At 38.5% G+C, this 26,123-nt stretch overlaps 1 protein-coding gene across 1 annotated transcript in view; it reads left to right on the forward strand.

Moving 5' to 3' along the window:
- DNAH5 (dynein axonemal heavy chain 5) overlaps window positions 1-26,123 on the forward strand; it is a 292,615-nt gene that overhangs the window by 252,015 nt on the left and 14,477 nt on the right. The window contains exons 66-75 of the mRNA XM_077879556.1: window positions 5,938-6,181; window positions 7,369-7,483; window positions 7,973-8,163; window positions 11,178-11,299; window positions 13,072-13,221; window positions 17,483-17,728; window positions 20,781-21,000; window positions 22,148-22,353; window positions 22,941-23,144; window positions 25,313-25,528. Coding sequence (XP_077735682.1) covers window positions 5,938-6,181; window positions 7,369-7,483; window positions 7,973-8,163; window positions 11,178-11,299; window positions 13,072-13,221; window positions 17,483-17,728; window positions 20,781-21,000; window positions 22,148-22,353; window positions 22,941-23,144; window positions 25,313-25,528 — 1,914 coding nt within the window. The remainder of the gene's footprint in view (window positions 1-5,937; window positions 6,182-7,368; window positions 7,484-7,972; window positions 8,164-11,177; window positions 11,300-13,071; window positions 13,222-17,482; window positions 17,729-20,780; window positions 21,001-22,147; window positions 22,354-22,940; window positions 23,145-25,312; window positions 25,529-26,123) is intronic.

A 26,123-nucleotide genomic window follows, 5' to 3' on the forward strand; every position in this document is an offset into this window, starting at 1 on the left:
TAAGAAGTTAGTATTGGAAAACATCTAATTCCCTTACACATGGAGCTGAAACAAAGGGTGAGCCTCTACAGTCAGGATGAATTAAATCTTGACTGGGCTGTCAATTCTCCTTGAGAGATGTGGCTCGGAATAGTAACTTATGATGCCAGGGAAAGGCCATTCTTCTTTGAATCCATAAATTGACCAGCTGTCCCGTGTCTTGGAGATATGGGCAGTGAGGAGCCTTGTTAACACATGAGGTCTGGTCTCACGAGTGCTTAGCTGTACAGCCTGCTGGACTCTCAGGTTTGTTTGCTTTCAAAAATGAATAGAAACCTCAGAGCATAAGAATGCAGGGAAGGCAGATTTATAATGGATTTTATACTTTTCTGTGTGCTCCAAAGCAGTAGTTTTATTTATTTATTTATTTATTTATTTAGAAATTTCTTTGTATTGGAGTTCAATTTGCCAACATATAGCATATCACCCCGTGCTCATCCCGTCAAGTGCCCCCCTCAGTGCCCGTCACCCAGTCACCCCAACCCCCCACCAACCTCCCGCTAACCCTTGTTCATTTCCTAGAGTTAGGAGTCTTTCATGTTCTGTCTCCCTTTCTGATATTTCCCACTCATTTTTTCTCCTTTCCCCTTTATTCCCTTTCACTATTTTTTATATTCCCCAAATGAATGAGACCATATAATGTTTGTCCTTCTCTGATTGACTTATTTCACTCAGCATAATACCCTCTAGTTCCATCCACGTTGAAGCAAATGGTGGGTATTTGTCGTTTCTAATGGCTGAGTAATATTCCATTGTATACATAAACCACATCTTCTTTATCCATTCATCTTTCGTTGGACACCGAGGCTCCTTCCACAGTTTGGCTATTGTGGACATTGCTGCTGTGAACATTGGGGTGCAGGTGTCCCGGCGTTTCATTGCATCTGTATCTTTGGGGTAAATCCCCAGCAGTGCAGTTGCTGGGTCGTAGGGCAGATCTATTTTGAACTCTTTGAGGAACCTCCACACAGTTTTCCAGAGTGGCTGCACCAGGTCACATTCCCACCAACAGTGCAAGAGGGTTTCTCTTTCTCCACATCCTCCCCAACATTTGTTGTTTCCTGTCTTCTTAATTTTCATCATTCTCACTGGTGTGAGGTGGTATCTCATTGTGATTTGGATTTGTATTTCCCTGATGGCCAATGATGCATAGCATTTTCTCATGTGCTTGTTAGCCATGTCTATGTCTTCCTCTGTGAGATTTCTGTTCATGTCTTTTGCCCATTTCATGATTGGATTGGTTGTGTCTTTGCTGTTGAGTTTCATAAGTTCTTTATTGATCTTGGATACTAGCCCTTTATCTGATAAGTCATTTGCAAATATCTTCTCCCGTTCTGTAGGTTGTCTTTTAGTTTTGTTAACTGTTTCTTTTGCTGTGCAGAAGCTTCTTATCTTGATGAAGTCCCAATAGTTCATTTTTGCTTTTGTTTCTCTTGCCTTCATTGATGTATCTTGCAAGAAGTTGCTGTGGCCAAGTCCAAGATGGCTAGAACTCATACAGCAATTCGGCAGTGTGGTAGGATACAAAATCAATGCCCAGAAGCCAGCGGCTTTTCTATACACTAACAATGAGACTGAAGAAAGAGAAATTAAGGAGTCAATCCCATTTACAATTGCACCCAAAAGCATAAGATACCTAGGAATAAACCTAACCAAAGAGGTAAAGGATCTATACCCTAATAAGTACAGAACACTTCTGAAAGAAATTGAGGAAGATGCAAAGAGATGGAAAAATATTCTATGCTCATGGATTGGAAAAATTAATATTGTGAAAATGTCAATGTTACCCAGGGCAGTTTACACATTTAATGCAATCCCTATCAAAATACCATGGACTTTCTTCAGAGAGGTGAAGCAAATCATCTTAAGATTTGTGTGGAATCAGAAAAGACCCCGATTAGCCAGGGGAATATTAAAAAAGAAAACCATATCTGGGGACATCACAATGCCAGATTTCAGGTTGTACTACAAAGCTGTGGTCATCAAGACAGTGTGGTACTGGCACAAAAACAGACACATAGATCAGTGGAACAGAATAGAGAATCCAGAAGTGGACTCTCAACTTTAGTCAACTAATATCGACAAAGCAGGAAAGACTCTCCACTGGAAGAAAGACAGTCTCTTCAACAAATGGTGCTGGGAAAATTGGACATCTGCATGCAGAAGAATGAAACTGGACCATTCTCTTACACCATACACAAAGATAAACTCAAAATGGATGAAAGATCTAAATGTGAGACAAGATTCCATCAAAGCAGTCATTTTAAATGTGTGAGCTGTTCAAGGTGATATGAAGGCCCTATTCAATCGTTAACCTGATGTTCCTGTGAGTAGCTGTAGGCAGCCTGCTGTTGTCACAGAAGTTGAGGTATCAACACTATCTTGACAGTAAACCAGTAGATCTGTAACTATCCTTTTAAAAAAACAAATTTCTTAGGTTCACTCTTACCTTGATCCCAGAGAACAAGACAGAAACTCAAGTGAGTTATATACTATTAGGAAAAAAATACTAATAGAGGTTAGCAGATTCTACTGGCCACACAATACAAGGCCTTAGGGGTCACCTTGTTCAAAATCCCAGGCGAGGGCGCCACTTGGGTGGCTCAGTGGTTGAGCGTCTGCCTTTGGCTCAGGTAGTGATCCTAGGATCCTAGGATAGAGTCCGGCATCAGGCTCCCTGCAGGGGGCCTGTTTCTCTCTCTGTCTGTGTCTCTGACTCTGTGTGTCTTTCATCAGTAAATAAATAAATAAAATCTTGAAAAAAACAAAAAACAAAATCCCAGATGAGCCAACAGGTATGTGATTTCCTTTGGAAGTGGAAGCACCCAAACTCAGTGGAACTGACAGGAGAAATAGTTTAATGAAGACCTTTAAATAGATGTCATTGTCACCAGCTCACTAGTACAGAGAAACAATAAATCTGAATTCTCTTGTTTAATCTTTCTATTTTAATTACCAATGTAAGGTACAGAAGAGAAGGAACATTTGGGAAGGAAAGCCTGGGTGATCCTTTAGAAATGAGAACTCTGAAAGGCTGTCTGTCATCTGTTCCCTCTTACTGATTTCAAAACCATGGTTTCATTTTAGGTACACAGATAATTTTAGTTGTCTTTTGTATCTTTGTGGAATCACTTAATTTTTGATCATTTAATTAATAAATACTATGTTCCCTGAAATTGTCCTGAATCACTATTGTACTTTCTTACTCACTTTGGTGATACTCTTCATATTATTGCAGTTCATGTAAAACATTTACATGGCAGCCTTAGTAAATTGAGTACATGGGACAAATGTTTACCTGTGTGTGTGTGGTGTATGTGTGTTGAGTTAATCCCTTTGATGGGAAAATTGCTTATAGACAAAATGATTTTGATTAATTTTGCTCCTTATTATTATTTCTTATATATTGGGGGACCTAAAGCCATAGTTCAACAGAACCACATTTAAATCAGCCATACAAATGAACATACACCTAAAATTATTCCAAAATATGTTTTCCATTTAAAAATCCTGAATGAAAAGCAAGTAGCGGGGGTACTTGAGTGGCTTAGTTGGTTAAGTGTCTGCCTTTGGCTCAGGTAATGGTACTGGGGTCTTGGGATTGAGCCCCATGTCGGGCTCCCTGCTCAGCTCTCCCTCTGCCACTCCCCCTCCTCATGTCCTCTCTCTCAAGTAAATAAATTCTTTACAAAAGGATAAAAAAAGAAAAGCAAATGATAGTTCTATTTTCCTTCAGGAATAACTTTTTTCCATAATTTTTTCCATAATTCTTATCCCATTGTAGTGTTTGGTCATTTACCTACTATTTAGTATGCAGATTGCTTTCATAATTTCAAATTACTCTGAATTGTACTGTTTATTTTAGGGGATATTATTTTATCAACCTCAAACTTTGGGGAAAATATGCTTCGTAGCCTCATTTTAATCCTTTAGGAATATAGGCAGTTACTTTGATTGACAAATAAATGTATTAGTGTTAACAATGATATTAAATTGACCAAAACTATCTCAGTGATGTTCAAGCATTTTTTTTTTTTTTGATGTTCAGGCTTTTACTTGCCATTTTAAAAATCAGGAATTGGTTAATTTGCCCCTTTGTATACATTGTGTTAACTGTTTATTTTGTGAATAACGGTTTTCATAAGCACCATGGGAGCATGATTTTAGTACTGATTCTATAGTTCTCAAGTGGAGATGGGGTTGGAAATGTAGGTTGTAATAAGTCTTGCAAACTACGTTGAGAATTTCAGACCTTTCAAAACAACTGAGAGAGATCCCTGAATGCCTAAGAGCAGGAAAGGGGGTGATGGCAGCGGGGAGTCCATGAAGAATAACTAAAGCCTAAATCAGGGCAGTAGCTATAGGTTTGGAAGATATGGATGGAGGAAAAACTTTTGTGCTGGAAGAATCCATAAGACTGGGTGCAGTTTTTGGATTTGACGTCCACAGGATCGTCCCCTCAGGCATGAAAGCATGCATCCTTAGCCTAAGTGCAAGATTAGAAAGTTCTCCTCTTTTATCCCTTTGCAGCCACTTTATTACACTTTTGTAATGATATGTGAAATTCTAAAGTATGATTTATTTTCTGCCAACCTATAATTTTATTTTTCAAACTGCTTATTTTCCAAATAAGCAATGTAGTGCTTCTGAAAAATCCATGCTTGGAATGAATCAAGGGAGGGGACAAGAGGGGACAGGCATGTTTTGAACAGCTATCATGATTCACTTACTGTTGTAGCTGCTTTACTAGTTATGTCCTGAAAATCACTCTCCAAGCTGTTTTTATATCCACCTCACAGGTAAGGAAACTGAGGCTCATAGAATCATATATAACATATTCCTGTGGTTTTGTGCTCAAGTCAGCTGCATTTAACCCTAGTTTCCCCATATTGTGTTTATACCAAAGTGTGTATCATTCATTAATGCAGCTATGCATAGGTACCTTGATTTAAAAAGCTTTTCAAGCAAACTCATGAATGCATATCCTTCTTTCCAAATATTTAAATACTGTCTAACTCACTATCCTTTCCAGTTTTGATTCTTTTGCTAGCTTCAAAATTATAGCTGCTCATGAAATGATTTGACTTTCACATAACAGTTTGAGTTGGAGCCAGAAGCATTGCCTCTGTGGTCTTAGCCTCTGGGTTTCGGGCTGCCTTTGGCTTGTTCTGGGTCATGGCCATTCTTCCTTCCCCACCCTCACCAATCCCATCTTTTTCTCCTTCTGTACCATGGACTCTCCCTCTCCAAACTACTATGAGGAAGAAGTAGCCAGTAAGGATAATAATCTTCCAAAACCATTCTTTCCCCAGCTATCTATAAAGATCCTTCAGGAAAGACCTAGAACTTCACTTCTCATGGAGAGAACAGCACCTTTCAGGCCAAGAAGAGTTTCTAATTTAAATGTACCTGCCACAGCTGTGCAGGCTGTTTGCCTAATTTTTCGAACACTTGCTTTTCAGAGAATTGGATACTATTTCAACTAGCAAGTTGAAAATAATCACATTCAAACAAGAACAGAGGTCTTATAAACAAGAAACTAAACAAAAAATGTATTTAATCTGAAAGATCTATATGTATCTTCAAATGTATTTTACTATCCTTTCAAATATATTTCTCCTTCAAAACAAGCTTAAATATATCACAAAAGTCACCTAAAATGATTTCACTTTAAGAAAGAAATAGATGCTGGAGGGGATATTGGTAGGATTTTTAGCAAAATTCATGTTCTTCTTCCATCCATTAATTCTCCTCTTCTTATTTTGATGTATTTCCTGCCACCAAGTATGATAACTATAATGCAGTAGCTTGAGAGCAGCCCTATAGGTTAACTTTTTAAGGAATGGCCAAACAATAGTTGTTAATTAAGGAAGAAAATATATTTATGCAAATTAACAGGAATTGGAGAAAGAGAGAACTCATCTCATGGAAGATGTAACTGCAAACAAAAGAAGGATGAAAGAGCTGGAAGATAATTTGCTTTACAGGCTGACGAGTACCCAGGGGTCCCTGGTGGAAGATGAGAGTCTCATTGTTGTGCTGAGTAACACAAAAAAGACCGCAGAAGAGGTGACACAGAAGCTGGAAATTTCAGCTGAGACAGAAATTCAAATTAACTCAGCCCGGGAGGAATACAGACCTGGTGAGTTTGGTAATGAAAGATAAATGTCACAGGAAAATGAAGTGAGAAAAAAACCCTGAAAATCAGAGAAATTGAAAGAAGGAAGGATGTTAATGCAAATGGTTGTACAAAGTGGGATGGCCATTCACATTTTGTGGCATTGCTTTGAGATGAGGAAATTTTATAAGGGTGTAAATGTGTAATGGGTGCTTATAATTCATGTGAGTTGTAATTTCTTTAATGTTCCTGTGAACTTATTTTTAAATTAGAAAGCAGGGAGAATTTTTAAAGAACTTCTGAATGCCACTTTGAAATCTGAGGAATTAGCTGTGTTTGTGGGCTGTTCACTAGTTCTTTATCATTTGGTAACAGTAAGCCAGTTGTCCGTTGGCAATCTGTATTAGGAAGGTAGTTCTTTGGTCTCATGGGAGTCCTTTAGTCATACTCACCAATTTGCAAATCAGTGTTGTTCATTGGTTACAAGAGGGACCTGCTGAAAGAATTCAGTTTCCTTTAGAAATGTATCATTCTTTCTGGAAAAATAATCAAAACAGTATGGTTTGCTGGTAGAGAGTCAGGAACATCATCTTTGCCATGCCTTATTTTGCCAACCTGAGGCCGAGCTTAGTTGAAGCTTCTTCATGGAGCTTAAGAATGAGACCCATAGGGACATCTGGGTGGCTCAGTCAGTTAAGCATCTGCTTTTGGCTCAGGTCATGATTCCAGGGTCCTGGGATTGAGCCCAACATGCAGCTCCCTGCTTGGTGGGGAGCCTGCTTCTCCCTTTGCTTCCCCCCTCTGCTCTTGCTCTTTCTCTCTCTCTCAAGTAAATAAATAAAATCTTTAAAAAAGAAGAGAATGAGGTCCTTAAAATGCCTACACAATTTGCTAGGTGTAGCTTCTGCTATCCCATTAATTGCCTTTTCTATTTATGAAAAAATATAGTAAAAAAGTATTTATAAGGATACTGGAAGTTCTCAAATGGAGAATACCACGTGATAAACACAAATAGCAGACTACTTGTACAAAGTTTATAAATAAGAATTAAGTATATATAATGAGCCTTGTTCTAGACTCCCGGGGCTGGTAGATGGTCATTGGTAAATCAAAAATAAAACTTGTTTTCATTTAGAGTATAGGCAGATCTGTGCATGGGTCATTTATTTTCCACCCTCGTAGCACATGCAGCCTTGCTCTTCCTCTTTCAGTGGCAACACGGGGCAGCATACTCTACTTCCTCATCACCGAGATGCGCTTGGTTAACGAAATGTATCAGACTTCGCTCCGCCAGTTTCTTGGCTTGTTTGACCTTTCCTTAGCCAGGTATGTCTGTGCTCAGGAAGCCAAGTTGAATTTTATATATGTGGGCTAGAATAATGACATTATATTTATAACTTCTTTTCTTTTTTCTACTGGGTCTTTTTTTTTTTTTTAATCTAAGTTTAGTGTAATTACCAGTGTGTTAACAAATCATTCTGATTTGTCATTTTATGCTCAGAAACAGCTCTACCAACTATTCATCCATTGATTGATTCCTTTGGTTTCATGTATTTCTGTTAAACAAGAAAAATTCCCAAGACATTGTTGTGAGTGATAATACCCTGCGGGTAAAATTGATTTAGACAACATTGAGGATTTTGTTATGTTATTTTATGTTGAGACAATGCTTGTTATTTTAGATTTAGGATGCTTATTCTTATGTGTAAGAAAGAACTGACCCTCCAAAGTTACCTATTCTGCTTTAAAGACAATTTTTATGGACAACGGAAAAAGGTAGTGAGATAAGCCTAATTTAAATGTTCTCTCCTCCAGATCTGTCAAGAGCCCAATTACAAGCAAGAGGATTGCTAATATCATTGAGCATATGACTTATGAGGTTTATAAGTACACAGCCCGAGGGTTGTATGAGGAGCACAAATTCCTCTTCACCTTGCTACTTACCCTGAAGATCGACATCCAGAGGAACCAAGTCAAGCATGAAGAGTTTCTCACTCTCATTAAAGGTCAGTATAACAATGGAAAGTGTGGTACACAGGTCCAGCTGTAGGAATTACTTGAAGGACCTAGGCAGTATTTTTTCTCTGGCTGTAATAGTTTCCTTGCATTTCATTGAAGATTGCAGACATGTGAAATATTTTATTTGTTCATTTATTGCATGAATATTTATTGAGAGCATACTGTGTGCTAAGGCACAGAGCAGGCACTTGTGGCATATAATAAAACAATAAATAAATTATTTAGTACTTGAGAAGCTAGTGGGTACCCTGGAAAAACAGAGTGGGATAAGGCGGATGGGGAGTTACAGGGTGTGCAGAGTTAGTAGGAGCAGTTAAAACTTTAAAGGGAATATCTAATGGGATATCTAATGAAGGGGGCCTCCCAGAGAGTTGGACAGGTGAGCAAAGGCCTGGAGGGGCTGGGACACCGGCCCTGGGCACACATGGGCGGAGGGGGGCTGTCAAAGGAAGAGGAGATGGTATCTAGTAGGATGCAGGCTGGAGCCATGGGCAGGTGATTGTGCAGCTCAGCTCAGCCTGTGGATATTTATTCTGTATCTATTGAAGCATTGCTCATGGGCAGGGCCCTTGTGCCACTGCACAGTACAGCCCAGAGAAGGCTAGGAAACAATTTTGCTGTCACATTCTTAAATGTCTGGACAAAAAAATATCTAAAGTAATTGTGGAAATGATGCTGAGGTCTAAATGGCTTTATCTACCATACGTTTCTTTTCTTTTTTTTTTTTTTTAAGATTTTATTTATTCATGAGAGACACATACAGAGAGAGGCAGAGACACAGGCAGAGGGAGAAGTAGGCTCCATGCAGGGACCCTGATATGGAACTCGATCCCGGGACCCCAGGATCACGTCCTGGGCTGAAGACTGACACTCAACCGCTAAGCCACCCAGGGATTCCCTGGACTGGTTTTTGTGGGCTTTTGGCATTCAACAGTTTTATAATGCTGCTTTATGAAACACAGTGTCAGAGGAAGCTTTGCAAGGCAGTTATGTTGTAAGATTGCTCATTGCTGGTGATGTTGCTGAGAGCTACCCAGTGGGTGAGCTCCTTCTGCAAGGACTTTAAAATCACTTGTTATTTTGTGTTTGGATACCGGCCTTTTAATTTGCTCATCGTTAAGATGGAATGGGATGAGCCCAGATGACTTTCTAAATCTGCTTAAGCTAGACCAGTTTAAAATTGTGTTATCACTTGTATAGATTTTTCATTGTAAAAGCATATCATTTTTACAAGGTATTACGGTAAAAATTCAAACTTACTTTTTCCCAAAGTAAGGCTTTAGAGAATGAAGGGAATAACATAACTCTCAATCACCTCAAGAATTTATTTTGAATTTACCTATTCCAACTGTTCATTCATCAGAAGTACATTTAATCTGGTGCCATACTATCCAAGAATATGTCTGCCCCCAGCCCATTACAATCATTCTCTGTGGGCCATTGTACACTTTGGAGGCAGGCAAGATATTCATAACACATTTACCCTCTACTAAATGATAAATAATGCTTTGGTTGTAAGGAACACCCTTTCCTTCCCATAAATAGCTTCTCCCTAACTCTCTGGTGATTATCTTATTCTTTTGAGTTTGTTGGAAAATGGACAGGTTCCATGGAAATTGGTCTGACATTTTTCAACACAATACCATTGTCCTTAGGTCTTTAGCTTTTCCCTGCCATTAAAGCAATCTGTTTTGATTTGGGGAGTTAATAATCTTTTTGAGATTGCTTCAAGGCCATACTTGCCTTGTTGGAAATATACTAAGATGGATTTGGCAAAAGAGTAATTTAGTGAGGTCCATGGTGCCTAGTTAAAGTAGGGATTGGTTCAGTAATTATCTTGAGTATTATTATTTGTTCATGACCTGCTCTGTTCAAAACAGTATTTTAAAGGTAGCCAAATGAATTGGTTACATCCTTTTAAGAATTATGCTTAGAGCATATTTTCCCTGAAACATTTTAATAGATGGTATTTATTAAACAGTATATTTCATCCTATAAAGACTTTCTAACTCTTTTTTTGACTTAAATTATGATTGTTTACACATTTAGTTTTTCAGAGGTGGGCAACAATAACATGTTAAGGTGTCATTTATTTTATGGTGCTTTGAGAGTTATGTGAGTTATACAAGCTTGAGGTAAATCAGCACCAGCAAGGTAAGAGTCATGACCCAATGGAAATGTTTGCTGTGGTTAGATTGACAAAAAAATAAGTGATACAGCACAAAATCCTTGGGTGTGCTCAAAATGGTTATAAATAATACACTGTTTATAGAAGAGAACCCTTTAAACACGTGTAATGCTGCTGACGTTTCTAGATAAATTCTCTCCTAAAAAGAGCTTGTGCCAACATTGAGCAGTTCTTAATATTGACAGTAGCTGCTCATTTAGTGACCCTTTGCTATTGTCTTGATCCTATTTTGTGTGTTTTATGTATTTTTGTCATTTTATCATCACAATACCTAGGCTTCAGTATGCCCAGTGTACATATTTGGAAACAGAGACCCAGACAGATGAACTGCATTGTACAAGACCTTGGCCACATAGAGCTAGAACAGAATCCAGCATTCCCTTGGCCCACACCTATGTTTTCTGATTCTTAAATGTGTTTTTCTAAAATCCTCTGTTCCTTTATTAAATTTTAAAGCTTGTTCATTACTGTGACATGTTTCTGGGCCTAAACAATGATAAGTTGGTGGGATGCCTGGGTGGTTCAGTCAGTTAAGCATCTGCCTTTGGCTCTGGTCATGATCTTAGGATCCTGGGGATCCTTGTTTAGCCAGGAATCTGCTTGTCCCTCTGCCCCTCCCCCTGCCTGTGCGCTATGTTCTCTCTCTCTCTCTCTCTGTGTGTGTGTCTCTTTCTCAGAATAATAAATAAAATCTTTAAAAGAATGTCAAAGTAGTAAAATAACTAGAAGTGTGAGAAATAGTTTTTATATATAAATGGGTTGTTTTTGAATTAAAGAAAAATCTAGTAACTTTTTATATGTTTAATTTTAAAGGAGGTGCCTCCTTGGACCTTAAAGCTTGTCCTCCTAAACCATCTAAATGGATCCTGGACATGACGTGGCTCAATTTGGTAGAACTCAGCAAACTTAAACAGTTTTCAGATGTCCTTGATCAGGTAACTTGTGCTTCGAATAAGCTGATGACAGTGTCCCAGGGAACAGTTTCCTGATTTATCACTAGCTACAATATTTGTAGGAGAAAAAGAGTACTTAACGTTGTCACTCTTGCCATAGTATTACCTCTGCTTGGCTTTCCTCCCGCTCACTCACCCTCTGATAAAGCCTACTCCACCCACGTTTAACTAGTGCTACTCTGTGCCATGTGTTAGTATCACCAATTGGAGATCCCCAAGTAGGAATACTGATACATTTAATGAAATCACTAGACATATTTAAGACGTTTTGCCTTCTTTCTGGAGATTAAATGAAAAGAAATATGAAGAGCCAGCCTCTAAATGCTAGATACCCTTTCCTTGCCACTTGTTCTCCTTTTCCTCCTCTCTTGTCCACCTTAGCCAGGTGGCTGGCATAAGTTGAATGCCAATACTTGGCCCCTTATCTATACAAGTTATTGTCCTGACATAACCAGCTAGTTCTTGATGAATTTTGTATGTGCTGGGTTAATGGAAATTGGATCTGGAGAGCTGAATTGAGACAAACCAGGAAACAGATTCTTGAAAATCAGATGATCAGAGAGAAGTCACACTGGGATCAAGGGGGCTTTATTCAGTCACAAGCTATAGACTTTTTATGACCAAAACCTGCAGTAAGGATGGTTCTTGACTTTCCCAGTTTACGTTGACTGGAAGCCCAATGTTCATCTCTACTTGTATGTTTTGGCTTATGCCTGGTAATCTGTATTGTTTCTACCATATAATTTAAACCATTCTTTTGGGTTAAATAACTTTCATTTGAGGGGTTTAATGCACTCTAGTGTGTTCCCCTGTGAGATGACTTATGACCTTTCCCCAACTGATAACTTGTTACTGAAGTTGTTGTCTTCTGGCAATTCTTAGGCCCCAAACCCCTCCCTCCACATCATGGAGTCTTTCATGATTGAGGGAGGTTTTTATTCCTACACAATACTTTCTAAATATAGATCTGGACTGTTTTTTCCCTTTGATTAGGCCTCTAAGAAATAAACTCAGGGTTTTAATCAAAGGGGATATACCAGAGAACATAGGATTATATTATCTGCAGACATTATTTGTTTGTTCTATGTTTTGCGGATGATTGCCCATGGAATGCGAATGCTTGTCTCTGTTTGATTTTTTTAAGCTCCAAAGGATAATGGACTGTATTCTCTTCCCCTTTATCAATTGCCTAACAGAAGCATGTGTGTCATTACTTATTTGATGATAATTTTAAGTCGTATATTTCAAATTACTCTAGATTAATAGGGTATTGACCAAAAAGCTTTTCGTTCAATAATAAACATATATTAAATGTCTTCTTCTGTGCCAGGAGTGGTCCTAGGAAATGAGAAAACATAGGTGAATAAGTGAGTTAATTTGTTCCTGATCATGAAAGGATTTCATAAAGCAAATAAGATCTCCTTAAATAATGAAAATGAGTTTTCATTGATTTCTTTATTTCTTACAAATGTGTTACCACAAAGGCATTCGAAGAAATTAAACAACTCAAGATTCTCCCTGCTTCAAAAGCTAGCTGTAAGCTGGCATTAATACAGACTGACTTTAGAGCAAATCACATTTGATTTTAGACTGTCATACATTTTGGTATGGGAATATAAAATTTAAAAAAAAGTCAAGGGATATGGTTCACACGTGTCTAGAATAGTCAGAAGATTTGATGAAAAATATCCATGAACTATTGCTGAAAGATTTTTCTGTGCTGTGATGCAATTCTTATCCCCTGGTATCTGTAGATATCAAGAAATGAGAAGATGTGGAAAATTTGGTTTGATAAGGAAAACCCTGAGGAGGAACCCCTTCCAAATGCCTATGATAAATCTCTTGACTGCTTTAGACGTCTTCTCCTTATTAGATCCTGGTGTCCTGACAGAACCATTGCCCAGGTAAAAAGCTCATATTAGAAAAAATAGGAGGATATTTTTAAAAGACTTTTTATTATTTTTAAATAATTTCTACACCTGTTGTGGGGTTTGAAGCTACTACTATTCTGAGATCAAGGGTCCACAGACTGAGCCAGCCAGATGCTCCTAGGAGAATATTTTAAAGGAGAATTTCATTCTAAATTTAGAGAAATATTAAAAATTTTAATCCCAGTGAGAATTTTTTGGAGGCTTCTATGTAATTTTCTGGCAATACCTACGTGAAAAAATGGAAAAGTAAACAAATGTAGTGAGGGGTACATTTGGGCTAAGTGATTTAATAGTCTTCTTTGGTCTAAATGGTACAGGAGTGAATGAGAAAGCCATGTTTTTAAGGTTAGCTTGTAGGTATAACATAAAGGTAATGTATTACTCTTCCATACCATGTTTTAGTAGTAAAATGATATTTCTTTAAATAGAAAGGATGTGAAAACCCTAGAAAGAGAGGGAGGCACAGTATTCCCAAATCTACAGTTACAACCCCAGAAAATCTCAGGACCCTTGATGCAAGAGTTGGTTGGCCTAAAGCTCTTTGAATTTTGCATATGGTTTAAATGTGAATCCTGCCTCCAGAAGATCCATCTTTTCAAAGACCTTTAATCTCTGGTCTACTGTCATGGAAATGTCACTGCTAATAAGACTTGTCCTGCCTTCACAATGAAAAGTTTAGCTTGAATATTCAGGCAGGTTGATTCTTTAGGGGCTTCTCCAGACAAACCAAAGAGTCATAATACCCTGGGTTTATAATAGAATGTAGGAAGTTCTCTCTTCAGTCTCCAGAGGGAGTGTTAAAAACAAGGAATAACCACCTCCAAGTCCATGTAGGTACCAAGGAATCATGAAAACAACTAGATTCATTGATTTATTGAGAAAAGAAAAATGAGTTTTGCAAGGCAGGGCAACTGCAATCACTCTTTCCTCAGTTTTTCTTCTCAACTTCATTACTTTTATTCTGCCCAAAAGAATTGTCAAATTGTTGCCTTAAGGACAATGTAGAAGATTCAAGTAGTTTTTCCTTTTTCTTTCTTTCTTTCTTTCTTTCTTTCTTTCTTTCTTTCTTTCTTTCTTTCTTTCTTCTTCTTTCTCTTTCCCTTCCTTCCTTCCTTCCTTCCTTCCTTCCTTCCTTCCTTCCTTCCTTCCTTCCTTCCTTCCTCTTTCTTTCTTTCTTTCTTTCCTTCTTTCTTTCTTTCTTTCTTTCTTTCTTTCTTTCTTTCTTTCTTTCTTTCTTTCTTCTTTCTTTCTTTCTCTCTCTTTCTCCTCCCTTCCTCCTTCCCTCCGTCCCTCTCTTCTCCCCTTCCTTTCTCCCCTCTATCTCTCTCCATCTACTCCCTCCCTTCCTTTTTCTTCCCCCAATGTAACACTTTATGTGGTTCTGTGCTGAATTTAAGTCTACAAAGCTCTTTTGTAACCTTGTTGTCTTCATGCTGGCTTCTGTCAGCGTAGACTGACTATAGCCATGGCTTCCTGACTAGGATCTCCTTTTGTTCCTTCTTGTCTACTCTAGTCAATTCTATATACTCCAGAAGAAATGGAAATATGATTATACTATTCCTTGCTTTTTATAAAGTCTTTCAATGGCTTCCTGTGGCTATTATGATTATACCCAAGTCTTAAGATCTACAAGGCCCCTCTGGAAAAATATCCTCTCCTGAAATTCTTATACTCGCATTACATTCCTTTTGTGATTTTCAACCAGGCATCTTCTTGGGAAGCATATTAGAAGGTCTACAGTGTGGTTACATTCAGTCCACATTCCCCATAAGCAGCATCAGGCTTGTTCTTAGTATTTTGGCTGAGCATCACTGCCAGGAGACATTGAGCTGCCTGGTTGCCAAAACAGTGCCCTCCCAGAGGTTATCTCATGCCTCATACACATTTGTGTCTCAAAAACACTCAGCAAAAATAGAACAGGTGCAGAGGTTTGTGTTAGGTTTTTTCCAAATGAACGGCAGAGAAAAAAAAAAAATGGCAGGACCAGGCAGTAGGTTTGAGAGTGCTTTAATGGGGAGCACTCCCTGGCGAGGCTCCGTTACTCGGAGAGGTGGTCCAGTTAAGGAAGTGGCACCTGGGTTGGGGAGTGTGGGGTTTTTTAAGCCGTATTGGTTAGGGGTCTGGATCTGGGTGGGTCCCTTTCCAAATTAGGCAAGGGAACACCGTGTCCCTAGGTGACTGGCTGGGGGTGGGGATAGTACAGCCGATGGGGGTGGTCCCTGGCGGGAAAGTCCCGGGTGGAAAGTTTTGTTTTCCCATCTAGGTTTCGATTTACGGGAGATGAGTGGTGGTCACGGCTGCCTTGGCGGCAAGATCAGCCATTTTGACCCAATTTGAGATGTCCGCCATTTTGGGTGCCCCTGTCTCTCAGCCAGCCCAACAGTTTATTTTTTACCCAGACTCAGAGATTGAGCCTATTTCATTGGAATCAGATATTGGGACAAAAATACTCTTCAGGGGTATGTGAAAAGTAACCTGTGACAGTGTGGACTCTATTTCCATTCATGCCAATGAAGTATGCAGAAGGCTGAATGTCCCACAACTGAATCTTATATGAGTTACACTGGATATCCTTCTGTCCCCTACTGCTAACCTCTTTCTGTTTCAAGGTCTCTGCATATGTGCTCTCTCCATGGAATGCTCACCACTCTGGCTCTCCTACCTGTCATCTTTGTTTAGATAAATCCCACTTGTCATCCAAAGACCATTTAGATGAGTCTCTTATAGCTACTACCTTCCCACTCTAACCTGCAAAGGGGGCAAATATGAGTGGGAACATCATCCCAGTTTTTAAGCTCAGAGACCTGGGGCATGCACTTTGAGAGGGCATAGCACCTAGCTGGATATTCAAAATGGAGGAAGAGTAATACAGGCTTACTGTATTACTGTATGAATTACTGTATGAATTACTGTATTACTGACTGTATTACTGACTGTAATTACTGACTGAAATAAAACTTTGGATGTTTTTAAGTCAAAGTCAAACTGGTTAAAACACCACCCTCACTTTGGTCCAGGTTTATCTGAAGCCTCTCTGATTTAAGGGAAACACTGCCTACACCTGTTTTGTGTTTCTCTGGGAATGGAAGTAGGATTCTTCCAAGGCCAACTTCACCAAGGCTCCCTTGCCTAGCCCCTGGAAGCGTTAGGAGTCATGTGGTATCCACATCTGGGCTTGGCTTATTATGTGAGAGCAGTTCTTCTGGGGATCTCACTGGGGAGAGAAACTTGGGTTTTACCTCCATGGAGTAGGAGAAGAAAACAGAATAAGAAACTATTCTTTGAGGAAACCCAGTTTTTACCAGGGGGAGAATATGGACCAAAGGTCATACTCACAACAGGATTTTGTTGAGCATAACTATTTTACTTTGTTTGAAAAAGGACTATGTTGTTACTTGAAATACTTTTATATGGTTGATAATATAGTTGACAATTATAATTTTATAATATTATAATACTATATTATATTTGCAATATTACTATATTATACTATAATACTATATTATATAATATATATATTATATAATACTATACTATGCTGTATAATACTATAATTGCTATATTATAATAATACTATACTATACTATATTATATTTATTATATTATAATTGTATACTGTATTATAATTGCAATATTGTGAGCATATATTTTAATGAAAATAAAATTGACAGTAACAAAGATAAGCCAAAAATGGGGAGGGATCATCACATTAATCTTATGATTAATCTCTTAATCTCATGATTAAGAGAACAATTATGGACTAAATCTTTAAAACAATAATTAATTCATTCAGGAAAAATCTAATATATTTCACTCAATAAGAAGTCATTCAATAATTATCTATTAAGTATCCATTAAATCCAGCAGGCATTGTGCTGCTTATGTGATTATTAGAATGCATATACATTTCCCTTAAAGTATCCTAAATAATAGTTTCCTGATATTTTAAATTCTGTATAAGAAGTAGCCAGTGTATATAAACAGGTTCCAGACTAGGAGTTGGCCAACTTGGGTTCTGGTCTTTGAACTGTGTGATTGTGTGTTGGCAAATAATATAGCCTCTCCATCTATAGAGTGGAGATGTACAAGAAGAATGTCTCTGTCCTATTTCCTTGGCAGAGTTACTAGGGACATCATTGAGATAATCTACAAAAATGAATTTTGGAAGCCACACTGGATCATACACATGACGGAGTTAGAATCGTTTTGGTGACTCCTGTACTGTTTTTGGCAGGCCCGCAAATACATCATGGACTCCATGGGAGAGCGCTACACAGAAGGAGTTATCCTGGACTTGGAAAAGACATGGGAGGAATCTGATCCACGGACACCACTCATCTGTCTTCTCTCTATGGGCTCAGATCCCACAGATTCCATCATTGCTTTGGGGAAGAGATTAAAAATAGAAACCCATTATGTGTCCATGGGCCAGGGCCAGGAGGTCCATGTGCGCAAGCTTTTACAGCAGACTATGACGAATGTGAGGCCAAATGTCGACTTTTATGTTATGTTGCTATTATAGGTTATAGAATAGCAATGCAGAAAAGAATTTATGAATCATTAAGAGTTTTAATTTACATGCTGCATGCTGTTCACTTACCAGGGGAAAGTTTAATATCTACTAGAAAATTTCCATGGAAAAACAGATCTCATTTTTTCTGTTGAACCTTGACCTATAGAAAACCAACCCCATCAGAACGTTTTATTTCCCAACTGGTTTGCATAGGTCCCAAACACTCAGGGGAGTCCACAGCCCCACCCCCTCTGTCATACATTCTAGCCCCTCTGCATGCTTCCAGCTCTGTCTTGGAATCCCCAACACTCCAGAATCCACCACACCATGTCTTTCTTGAGTTCCAGAATGTATAATCTGTGCCCTGCAGTCCTCTGGGCCTGGCCCAAATCCCAGAGGCCAGGAATCTGCCATTACCCTGTGGTGGTACCAGAGATTTTAGGAAACCTGGCTTATTACCTTCCAGGCTGGGGCTCCTAGAGCCCTTTGTGGCTTGCAAATTCTATAGTGTGCAGAGCGTGCCATTCTCAGGCCTCACCTGGGGACCACAAAGTACTGGAAACCACATGATAATCTTGCTAAAGGGATAGTCAAGTCCAGAACTAGGGTACTTTCAGGGACTTAAATTAGCTTAATGCAGAAGTGGTGTTCCATTTCATCTCTAGAATTCCATCTCCAGGACAGGCACTCATGTGTTTACTCTGGTCTAGCTCTCTTAGGAGTGTCCAACTCTGTCTAGAGGATCTCTTCACCCCTTTTTCCCTTTTCCTCTGCACTTTGGCCAGGGAGGGAGAACCACTTGGCTTCTCATTGCTGCTGGAGAATATGCAATATTGGTCTAGATGCTTTTCTGGTTTTTTTTTTTTTTTTTTTTTTTTTTTGAGATCAGACCCTCCTTCCCTACATCTGAACTCTCCGTTCCTACATCAAGATTCCTTCTGTGCCCTCTGGGGAATTCCCTCTGCTGAAGATAAATCTGGCTGTCTTCATGCCACCCCCAACCTCCAACTACTAGGCCCACCATGAAACCACTGGGTTCTAGGTCCTGGCTACTGATTCTAGAACCTCACTATTGTGCCATATCTTGGTTTCCCCTGGTCTAGAACTGAGCCCATTGGGTTGTAGAACCTCCACATTTATCTTGTGGCTCTTTTATTCCCAAATTATGCCCTGCTCCCTGCTTTGGGGAAGGTTGTGATAGAACTCACATGTGTGCCATGTCTAAGCACTTGATAGGCAGCTGGGAGAGCAGCAGGGGTGGACTGAAGTGTGTCCAGAGAAGAAAATATGCATCTCTACTTAAGAATGCCACTCTGAAAGGGACACCTGGGTAGCTCAATTGGTTAAGTGGCCGACTCTTGATTTTGGCTCAGTCATGATCTCAGGGTCCTGGAATTGAGCCCCAAGTTGGGCTCTGCACTCAGATTGGTATCTGCTTGGGATTCCCTCTACCCCTCTCCATCTGCCCCTCCCCCTGCTCATGCTCTTTTTAGCTCTCTCTCTCATACATAAATAAAATCTTAAAAAGAATGGCAGATCTGGTCTGACATGAGGGCTTGGTGAGCTTCCACCCTGGCTTCTCCCTCCTCTTGGCCGCCTCCTCTCTCTTCCCTCCCTCTTTTCACTTCCTCTTTTCCTCCCTCTGCATATTACTGGGCTTAGAACAAAAACACCAACAATTACAGGACACTTATTTAACTCTAATTTAAAATAAATAACTGTTAAATAATTAGTTTCAGGCAACTAAATTAGAGTATAAATGGAATAATTTTAGCCCTCAGTTTATGGATAATTTAGTAAACTACTAAATTAGCAGTTTAGTAATTCAAGTAAAAGAAAAAATTCTTAGTATTAACATGCTAATAACTTTTCAGAGATAATAGTTTTTAAAAGTTTTGTAAGTAAGGTTTGAGGTAGGGCACCTAGGTGGCTCAGTCAGTAACAGTCTGCAAGTCTTGATCTTGGGATTGTGGGTTCAAGCCCCACATTGAGTGTAGAGAGTACTTAAAAAATAGAAAATACATATTTTTAAGATTTTATTTATTTATTCATGAGAAACACAGAGAGGGAGAGGTAGAGACACAGGCAGAGGGAGAAGCAGGGTCTCTGTGGGGAGCTTGATGCAGGACTCAATCACAGGACCCGAGATCATACACTCAACACTGAGCCACTCAGATGCCCCCCAAATAAAATCTTAATAAAAAAGCAAGATTTGAGGCAATATGACAGAATGAACCAATTACACAAGAATAACAACATGGATGATCTACTCAGTAAGAAGGACACATTCTTAATACAGAATGTGGTAATCCCACAGAAACAACCTCAACAAACAGCCAATAGTTTCCAGGGGGAGGATTAAAATAGCAAACTTCTCACTTCAGATTCTCTAGCATGCGGGGTGACAGAGGGTGGCTCAATCCTTTATGTGGTGGTTGTTTTATATTTAATTTTTTTGTTTGAATTGTGAAAAGTGCCAATTGAATTTTTCAAGGAACAAAAAATTACTTATTCAGCAGTGCTCTGTACTCAAGAAAATAAAACGGGATATGTGAAATTTCGCAGTGATCCGTTTTATACTAAGATTTTAGATTTGGTGCTTCATTTGTTTCTCGGAAAGAGAAATAACTCAGGCTGCACCAGTCAAATCTAAATGAGCCAAAGTTACAGAGTCAAAAAAACAGCTCTAGATTATGATGTGGATATTATCTTTCATTTTAGTAAGAATATTCCATAGATTAGATGTTGAGTAAATTATTACAACATGATCTAAAATATTGCCTCTGTTGCTTTATATAAGGAATATTCTTATGCTTATAAAATGTTTTATACAAAAGATAGGGCTTATTATTTATCTCAACTAAATGTTATTGTATCCAGAGATTCGACCTGGATTAATTTAGTGCTTCGTGTGCATCTCTGTTAAATTTTAATTACTTACTTCCTAAAGAATGTATTAATTTAAATCTGTGGGTGAAACACGAAATAGTCTCATTTCCATTTACTATTGTTGACTTAGGGAGGATGGGCACTTCTGCAGAACTGCCATTTGGGGCTCGATTTCATGGATGAGCTAATGGACATAATTATAGAAACTGAGACTGTACATGATGCTTTTCGCCTCTGGATGACCACCGAAGTTCATAAGCACTTTCCCATTACACTCCTTCAGATGGCCATTAAATTTGCCAATGAGCCTCCACAGGGCCTCCGGGCAGGACTGAAAAGAACATATGGTGGTGAGTTGAGGAATACTTCGAAGTTTACAGGAGTTTTTCATACTTAAATTTGTTGTGTTAAAGAAATGATAAAAACAGTTAGCAAGGATAGAGTTATAGCAAATTGTACTGTTATTTAACATGATGGGGATTGGATGCCACTTCGTCATGTTCCACATGGAATGTGTTCTGGTGGCCTTAGGGCATCAGAGCTCACCATTATCCACCTTGTGTTTTTCCTATTTTCTCCATATTGCTCTGTTTTGGCCTATGCTGTTCTCCAGCTAGACACCTGCCTTTTTATGTTTAACATAATTTTATCATTTATGATCTTCACACTCCATACCTAAAGTTGGCCAGTAGCGTCTTCCAAGAGGAGAGGCTGAATTAAAGTTATGACCTGCTTCCATTACAAGAAGCCATCTGAACAAACTAATTTTTATTGTGTTGCCAACAAGGCTCAAATTCCTGTCAAGCTACAAGGTAATGTGGGGGTAAAATAAATGTGGAAGGATGAGGGCAGTAAAAAATTTCTAAATAAAAAATATACAATTTTATATATAATATAATCTATACACATATATAGTAATTATAATTATTATTTGGGGAATATACTCAGCTTGTGGTGGGCTTTGATACACAGTTTTAATTAATATTAATTTGTTAGTAGTATATTCAGAAGCCCATTGCAACCTGAGTACATGCTCTAAATAATAATAATAATAAAAAGTAATTATAATTAGTAGTTTTAGTATAATATTTATAATAGCATTATATTACATAATATATTATTAAATTATTAGATATTAAATAATAATACAAATATTAGTATTTAAAATACTAGTATTTTAGTGATTATATTTATTTTACTGCCATCTTTCTTGCACCTGTAGTTTATCTCCACAGTATCTTGTCAGATTGTCAGGAACTTGACCCATGTTAGCCAGCCCCCAACCACCTCCCCAGTCTCTTTGGAGATATTTCAGAGAGAAATACCCTCTGGACACCCAAGTTAAATTATAATTGTCATGTGAATGTGATAAAATGAATTCAAGATAAGTGAATTTTACTCTCAGAAATTTACAAAAATAATCAGTAACATAAATGTAATAAAAAAATAAAGGTGTATGAGTGATGATACAGTTTTTCACCCCACTGACCACAACAGGTGTGAGCCAAGACCTACTGGATGTGAATACTGCCTCCCAGTGGAAGCCCATGCTGTATGCTGTAGCTTTCCTGCACTCCACAGTCCAGGAGAGGAGGAAGTTTGGTCCTCTGGGGTGGAACATCCCCTATGAATTTAATCAAGCCGATTTTAATGCCACTGTGCAGTTTGTCCAAAACCACTTAGATGACATGGATGTCAAAAAGGTACTGTGTGTGTGCCGCCTTGTGCTGCTGGCAACTGTGGGCAGGGGTCGTCAAGCTCATGCAGCTGCCCAGCTTTGGGATTGGTTCTGTGCGAGTGATGATCTGTGCTTGCAAAGTCATGGCAACCTGGTCACACTTGCCTCTCTGCATTTCACATGAAAAAGATGAACTTTTAATTTCTCACAGCCAAGTTGAAATTACATGTAAGACAACAGGGTCTATTGTGGGGGGAGATAGGTAATAAAACTTGTTTTTTAAAATCTTAAAAGATGAAAATGAAAGTCTAGAGTACTGTTGAAGCATGTGCTTTCTAAAAAGCTGCCACAATATTCTCAAAAACTATCTTTTTTTGGTTGAAATTAAAGTATGAAAGCTATGAATGCACCAAAAAGGTCTATTTCAAATCATGAGGAGGAGCCTCAAGTTTGTCTATGTCATTTTCTTCCTGCACTTTTAACATTACTGATGAAGAATGAATGAATGAATGAATGACATTGGTGACCATGAATATGCAGATTTTACTTGGTGGGGAAAATCAGGATGAGCCAGTAGTCAGTTCTATGCAACTGTTCTGTAAATTTCCACAGGGTGTCTCCTGGACCACCATCCGCTACATGATAGGGGAGATTCAGTATGGGGGCAGAGTCACGGATGACTACGATAAGAGGTTGCTGAACACATTTGCTAAGGTCTGGTTCAGTGAAAATATGTTTGGATCAGATTTCAGCTTTTACCAAGGATATGATATTCCAAAATGCAACACAGTGGATAACTACCTTCAATATATTCAGGTTTGTCAACTTCAGAATTTTTGCATAGAGAAAATATCTACAGCCTATTGATGATTTTGATATTTATTTACACTGCAAATACTGCTTTTAAAATAAATTTTAATGGTGATACGTACTTGCTTTATTCCTATGTTTATATTCACCTAATGATTAAAATGTTTTTCAGAATGTGTGTTTTGTTTGACTTCACACCCTGCTTTCTCTTTTATACTTCAGTGAGGAATATTCTTTGGGAATATGAGTATTTTTCAGGAACCCACTTTGCATAGGAGCTTCCTTCCTCAACCTGGGCACCAGTGACATTCTGGGAAGGATTCTTCTTGGTGGTGGGGGGCTGTGTATAGAATGGTTAGCAGCATCCCTGGCCTCACCCTACTAGATCTAGATGTCAGCAGCATTCCCCCCCACCCCCCACACCTTCCAGTTGTGACAACCAGAAATGTTTCTGGACATTGCCAAACATCCCCTGGGGTCAAAATCAGCCCTGGCTGAGAAGTGTTGCTTTAGGAAGGAATAAGAGATTTTGACAGGAAATTTTGGGGAAAAGATCTGATCTGTGTTTCAAGATAACTACATTTTCTGTCTCTATACCTTGAACTCATTAAATCATTATTTAGAAATCTCTTTTGCCTCTGAGATTTATCTCACAGTGAACAAACAAAAGCCCAGAGGCCCCAAAGGGCTAATTTTATCAGTATAGAGGTTCTGTGATATATAAATGCAATGAGTTTATCATATATTACCACCTCTACATTTTTTTAAATTCAAATCAACAAATATATTTGTCTTAACTGTACTACACATGTCTTTAAATCATTAGCACTGAATAGGAAAGTGCCTCTGAAGATATAAATTTAGATATGCTTGTACATGTATTTATTTACATATACCTCATTTCACAATGAACCTGAGGTTGTTCATAAGAAGACATTATATTAAAAGGAATAAAATAAGGAAGGAGATATTGCAGGAAAAATGTGAGGCAATAATAAAGTTTAAGATGCAATTCACACATAGAAACAAATGTCAAATTTAGGTACCTTTTTTTTCTTTCAAATAGCTGTGTTCTTTGCCTGCTTGTTCTGCTTCCGATTGTCTCTTGATGTCTGCATTTCTCTCAGACTTGGTTGTTTCAGTATGCCTCTTTTCCTAGTCTCCATCTTTCTCCTTGGGAGAGTACAGTTCCCACTGTACTCTTTGGCAGCCTTCTTTGGGCTTTTATTTTCTGGTACTTTAAAAACATAGTAGTCATTAGTTATACCACATTTATTAATGTTATGCCCAAGATTGTGAATCCGAGAAACCACCAAGGAGCCGACAACGATGCAAACACACGAGGGTTGATTTACAAGCTCGAGCTTGGGTCCAACCAAGTATACCTGACACAGCGGAGCAGGGACTTGGACCCTGAGGGGGGTTTCAGCTTAGTTTTAAGGGCTGGTTTAGGGGACCTCCAGGAGGGGTGGAGGAATTTTTCAAGTTCTGTTTACATTCTGATATGGGGCTTTCAAGGGCATTGGGCTCTGTTCTCATTCGTAGATGGGGGTTCCTGCCCTTGGCTTGGGCTCTGTTCTCATTCTAATGTGGGGCTTTCTAGGACGTTAAGCTGTAAGCTGTTTTCTTCCTGTAACTGAAGTAAGGTAAAGTTCAGCTCTTATTCACAGGGGCCTGGGATGGCTGTACTTGTGCTAACGTTGAACTTAAAGTGGAATGGCCTTAATTTTCTTGGCCTCCACAATTAAAATGATTGGTTTGAATTAAATCAACTTCAGAAAACAAAATACTAATCCATACCTCCCCTTCTAGTTCATGTATTCTAAACTAAGACCATGTCTCTTTGATTAAATTTGCTTGAGGTGCAGATGTTAAGGAACCATGAACTTATTATGTTTCTTGGTGTTCATCTTATTTCAAGCCAACTTTTTATTCTTTTCTGGAGGAATCATTGAGATTGCAGCGTGACACAAAAAAGACATACCATGTAAATACTTATCTTTTTGGTGGAGGGAGGATTATTTTTTGTTATCTATTTATTTTTAAATTCGAGTATAGTTGGCACACAATGCTACATTATTTATCTTAATAAAAACGTTTGTTTCCTAAGACAATAGAATTTAACTGGTGCTAATGTCAGCAATCTGGGCTTACCTGGGGTATTTGTTGTTCAGAGTTTGCCTACCTACGACAGCCCCGAAGTGTTTGGACTGCATCCCAATGCCGATATTACCTACCAGAGCAAGCTGGCCAAGGACGTGCTGGACACCATCCTCAGCATCCAACCCAAGGACAGCTCTAGTGGAGGGGATGAGACCCGGGAGGCTGTGGTGGCCCGGCTAGCTGATGATATGCTGGAAAAGCTGCCCCCAGGCTATGGCCCATTTGAAGTGAGTTGTTGACATTCAGACAGGTTGTCAACTGTGGAGGTGTCTGTTCACTTGGGGGAGCAAGGAGTAAGGAAATAGGACAAAAACTGATTTTTCTGAAATTAAAAATTATTAAAAAACTCACTTCCTGAAGAACCAGAAAAAGAAGTTTTTAAATCTATAAATGTGATAATTTTTGGAATGTAAACAATAAAGACACCTGACAGGAATGTTCATGTTCATAACAAGGTTATAAGTGTGTACAGATGGCTTAGGATTGTTTTTCTAGAACTTTCCTTTGATGTACTTCACATTGTCATTTGTTCAAAGGATATTTTTAGAGTAAAGCACCTGATCATTTAAAAAATATTGTGTGATTTAATGCACATCTTAAAATTCAGGCCTACCTAATTTCAAGGGGTCTGTATTTATATCATTAACTCTACAGCTTCATGGGTTTTGAAAATTGATTTGTCTTTTTAATATATAAAAAATTTCTAAGAAAAATTCATGATTAGGAAAGTTAATTTTTTGGACAGTTTAGCAAATGTTAGTGAAAAGATTTACCCTGAAAACATTTTAAAATGTTGGATAAAAGCACCAGGGACTGATTTAC

Source organism: Canis aureus, chromosome 31 (genome assembly GCF_053574225.1).
Source record: "Canis aureus isolate CA01 chromosome 31, VMU_Caureus_v.1.0, whole genome shotgun sequence".
Taxonomy (NCBI): domain Eukaryota; kingdom Metazoa; phylum Chordata; class Mammalia; order Carnivora; family Canidae; genus Canis; species Canis aureus.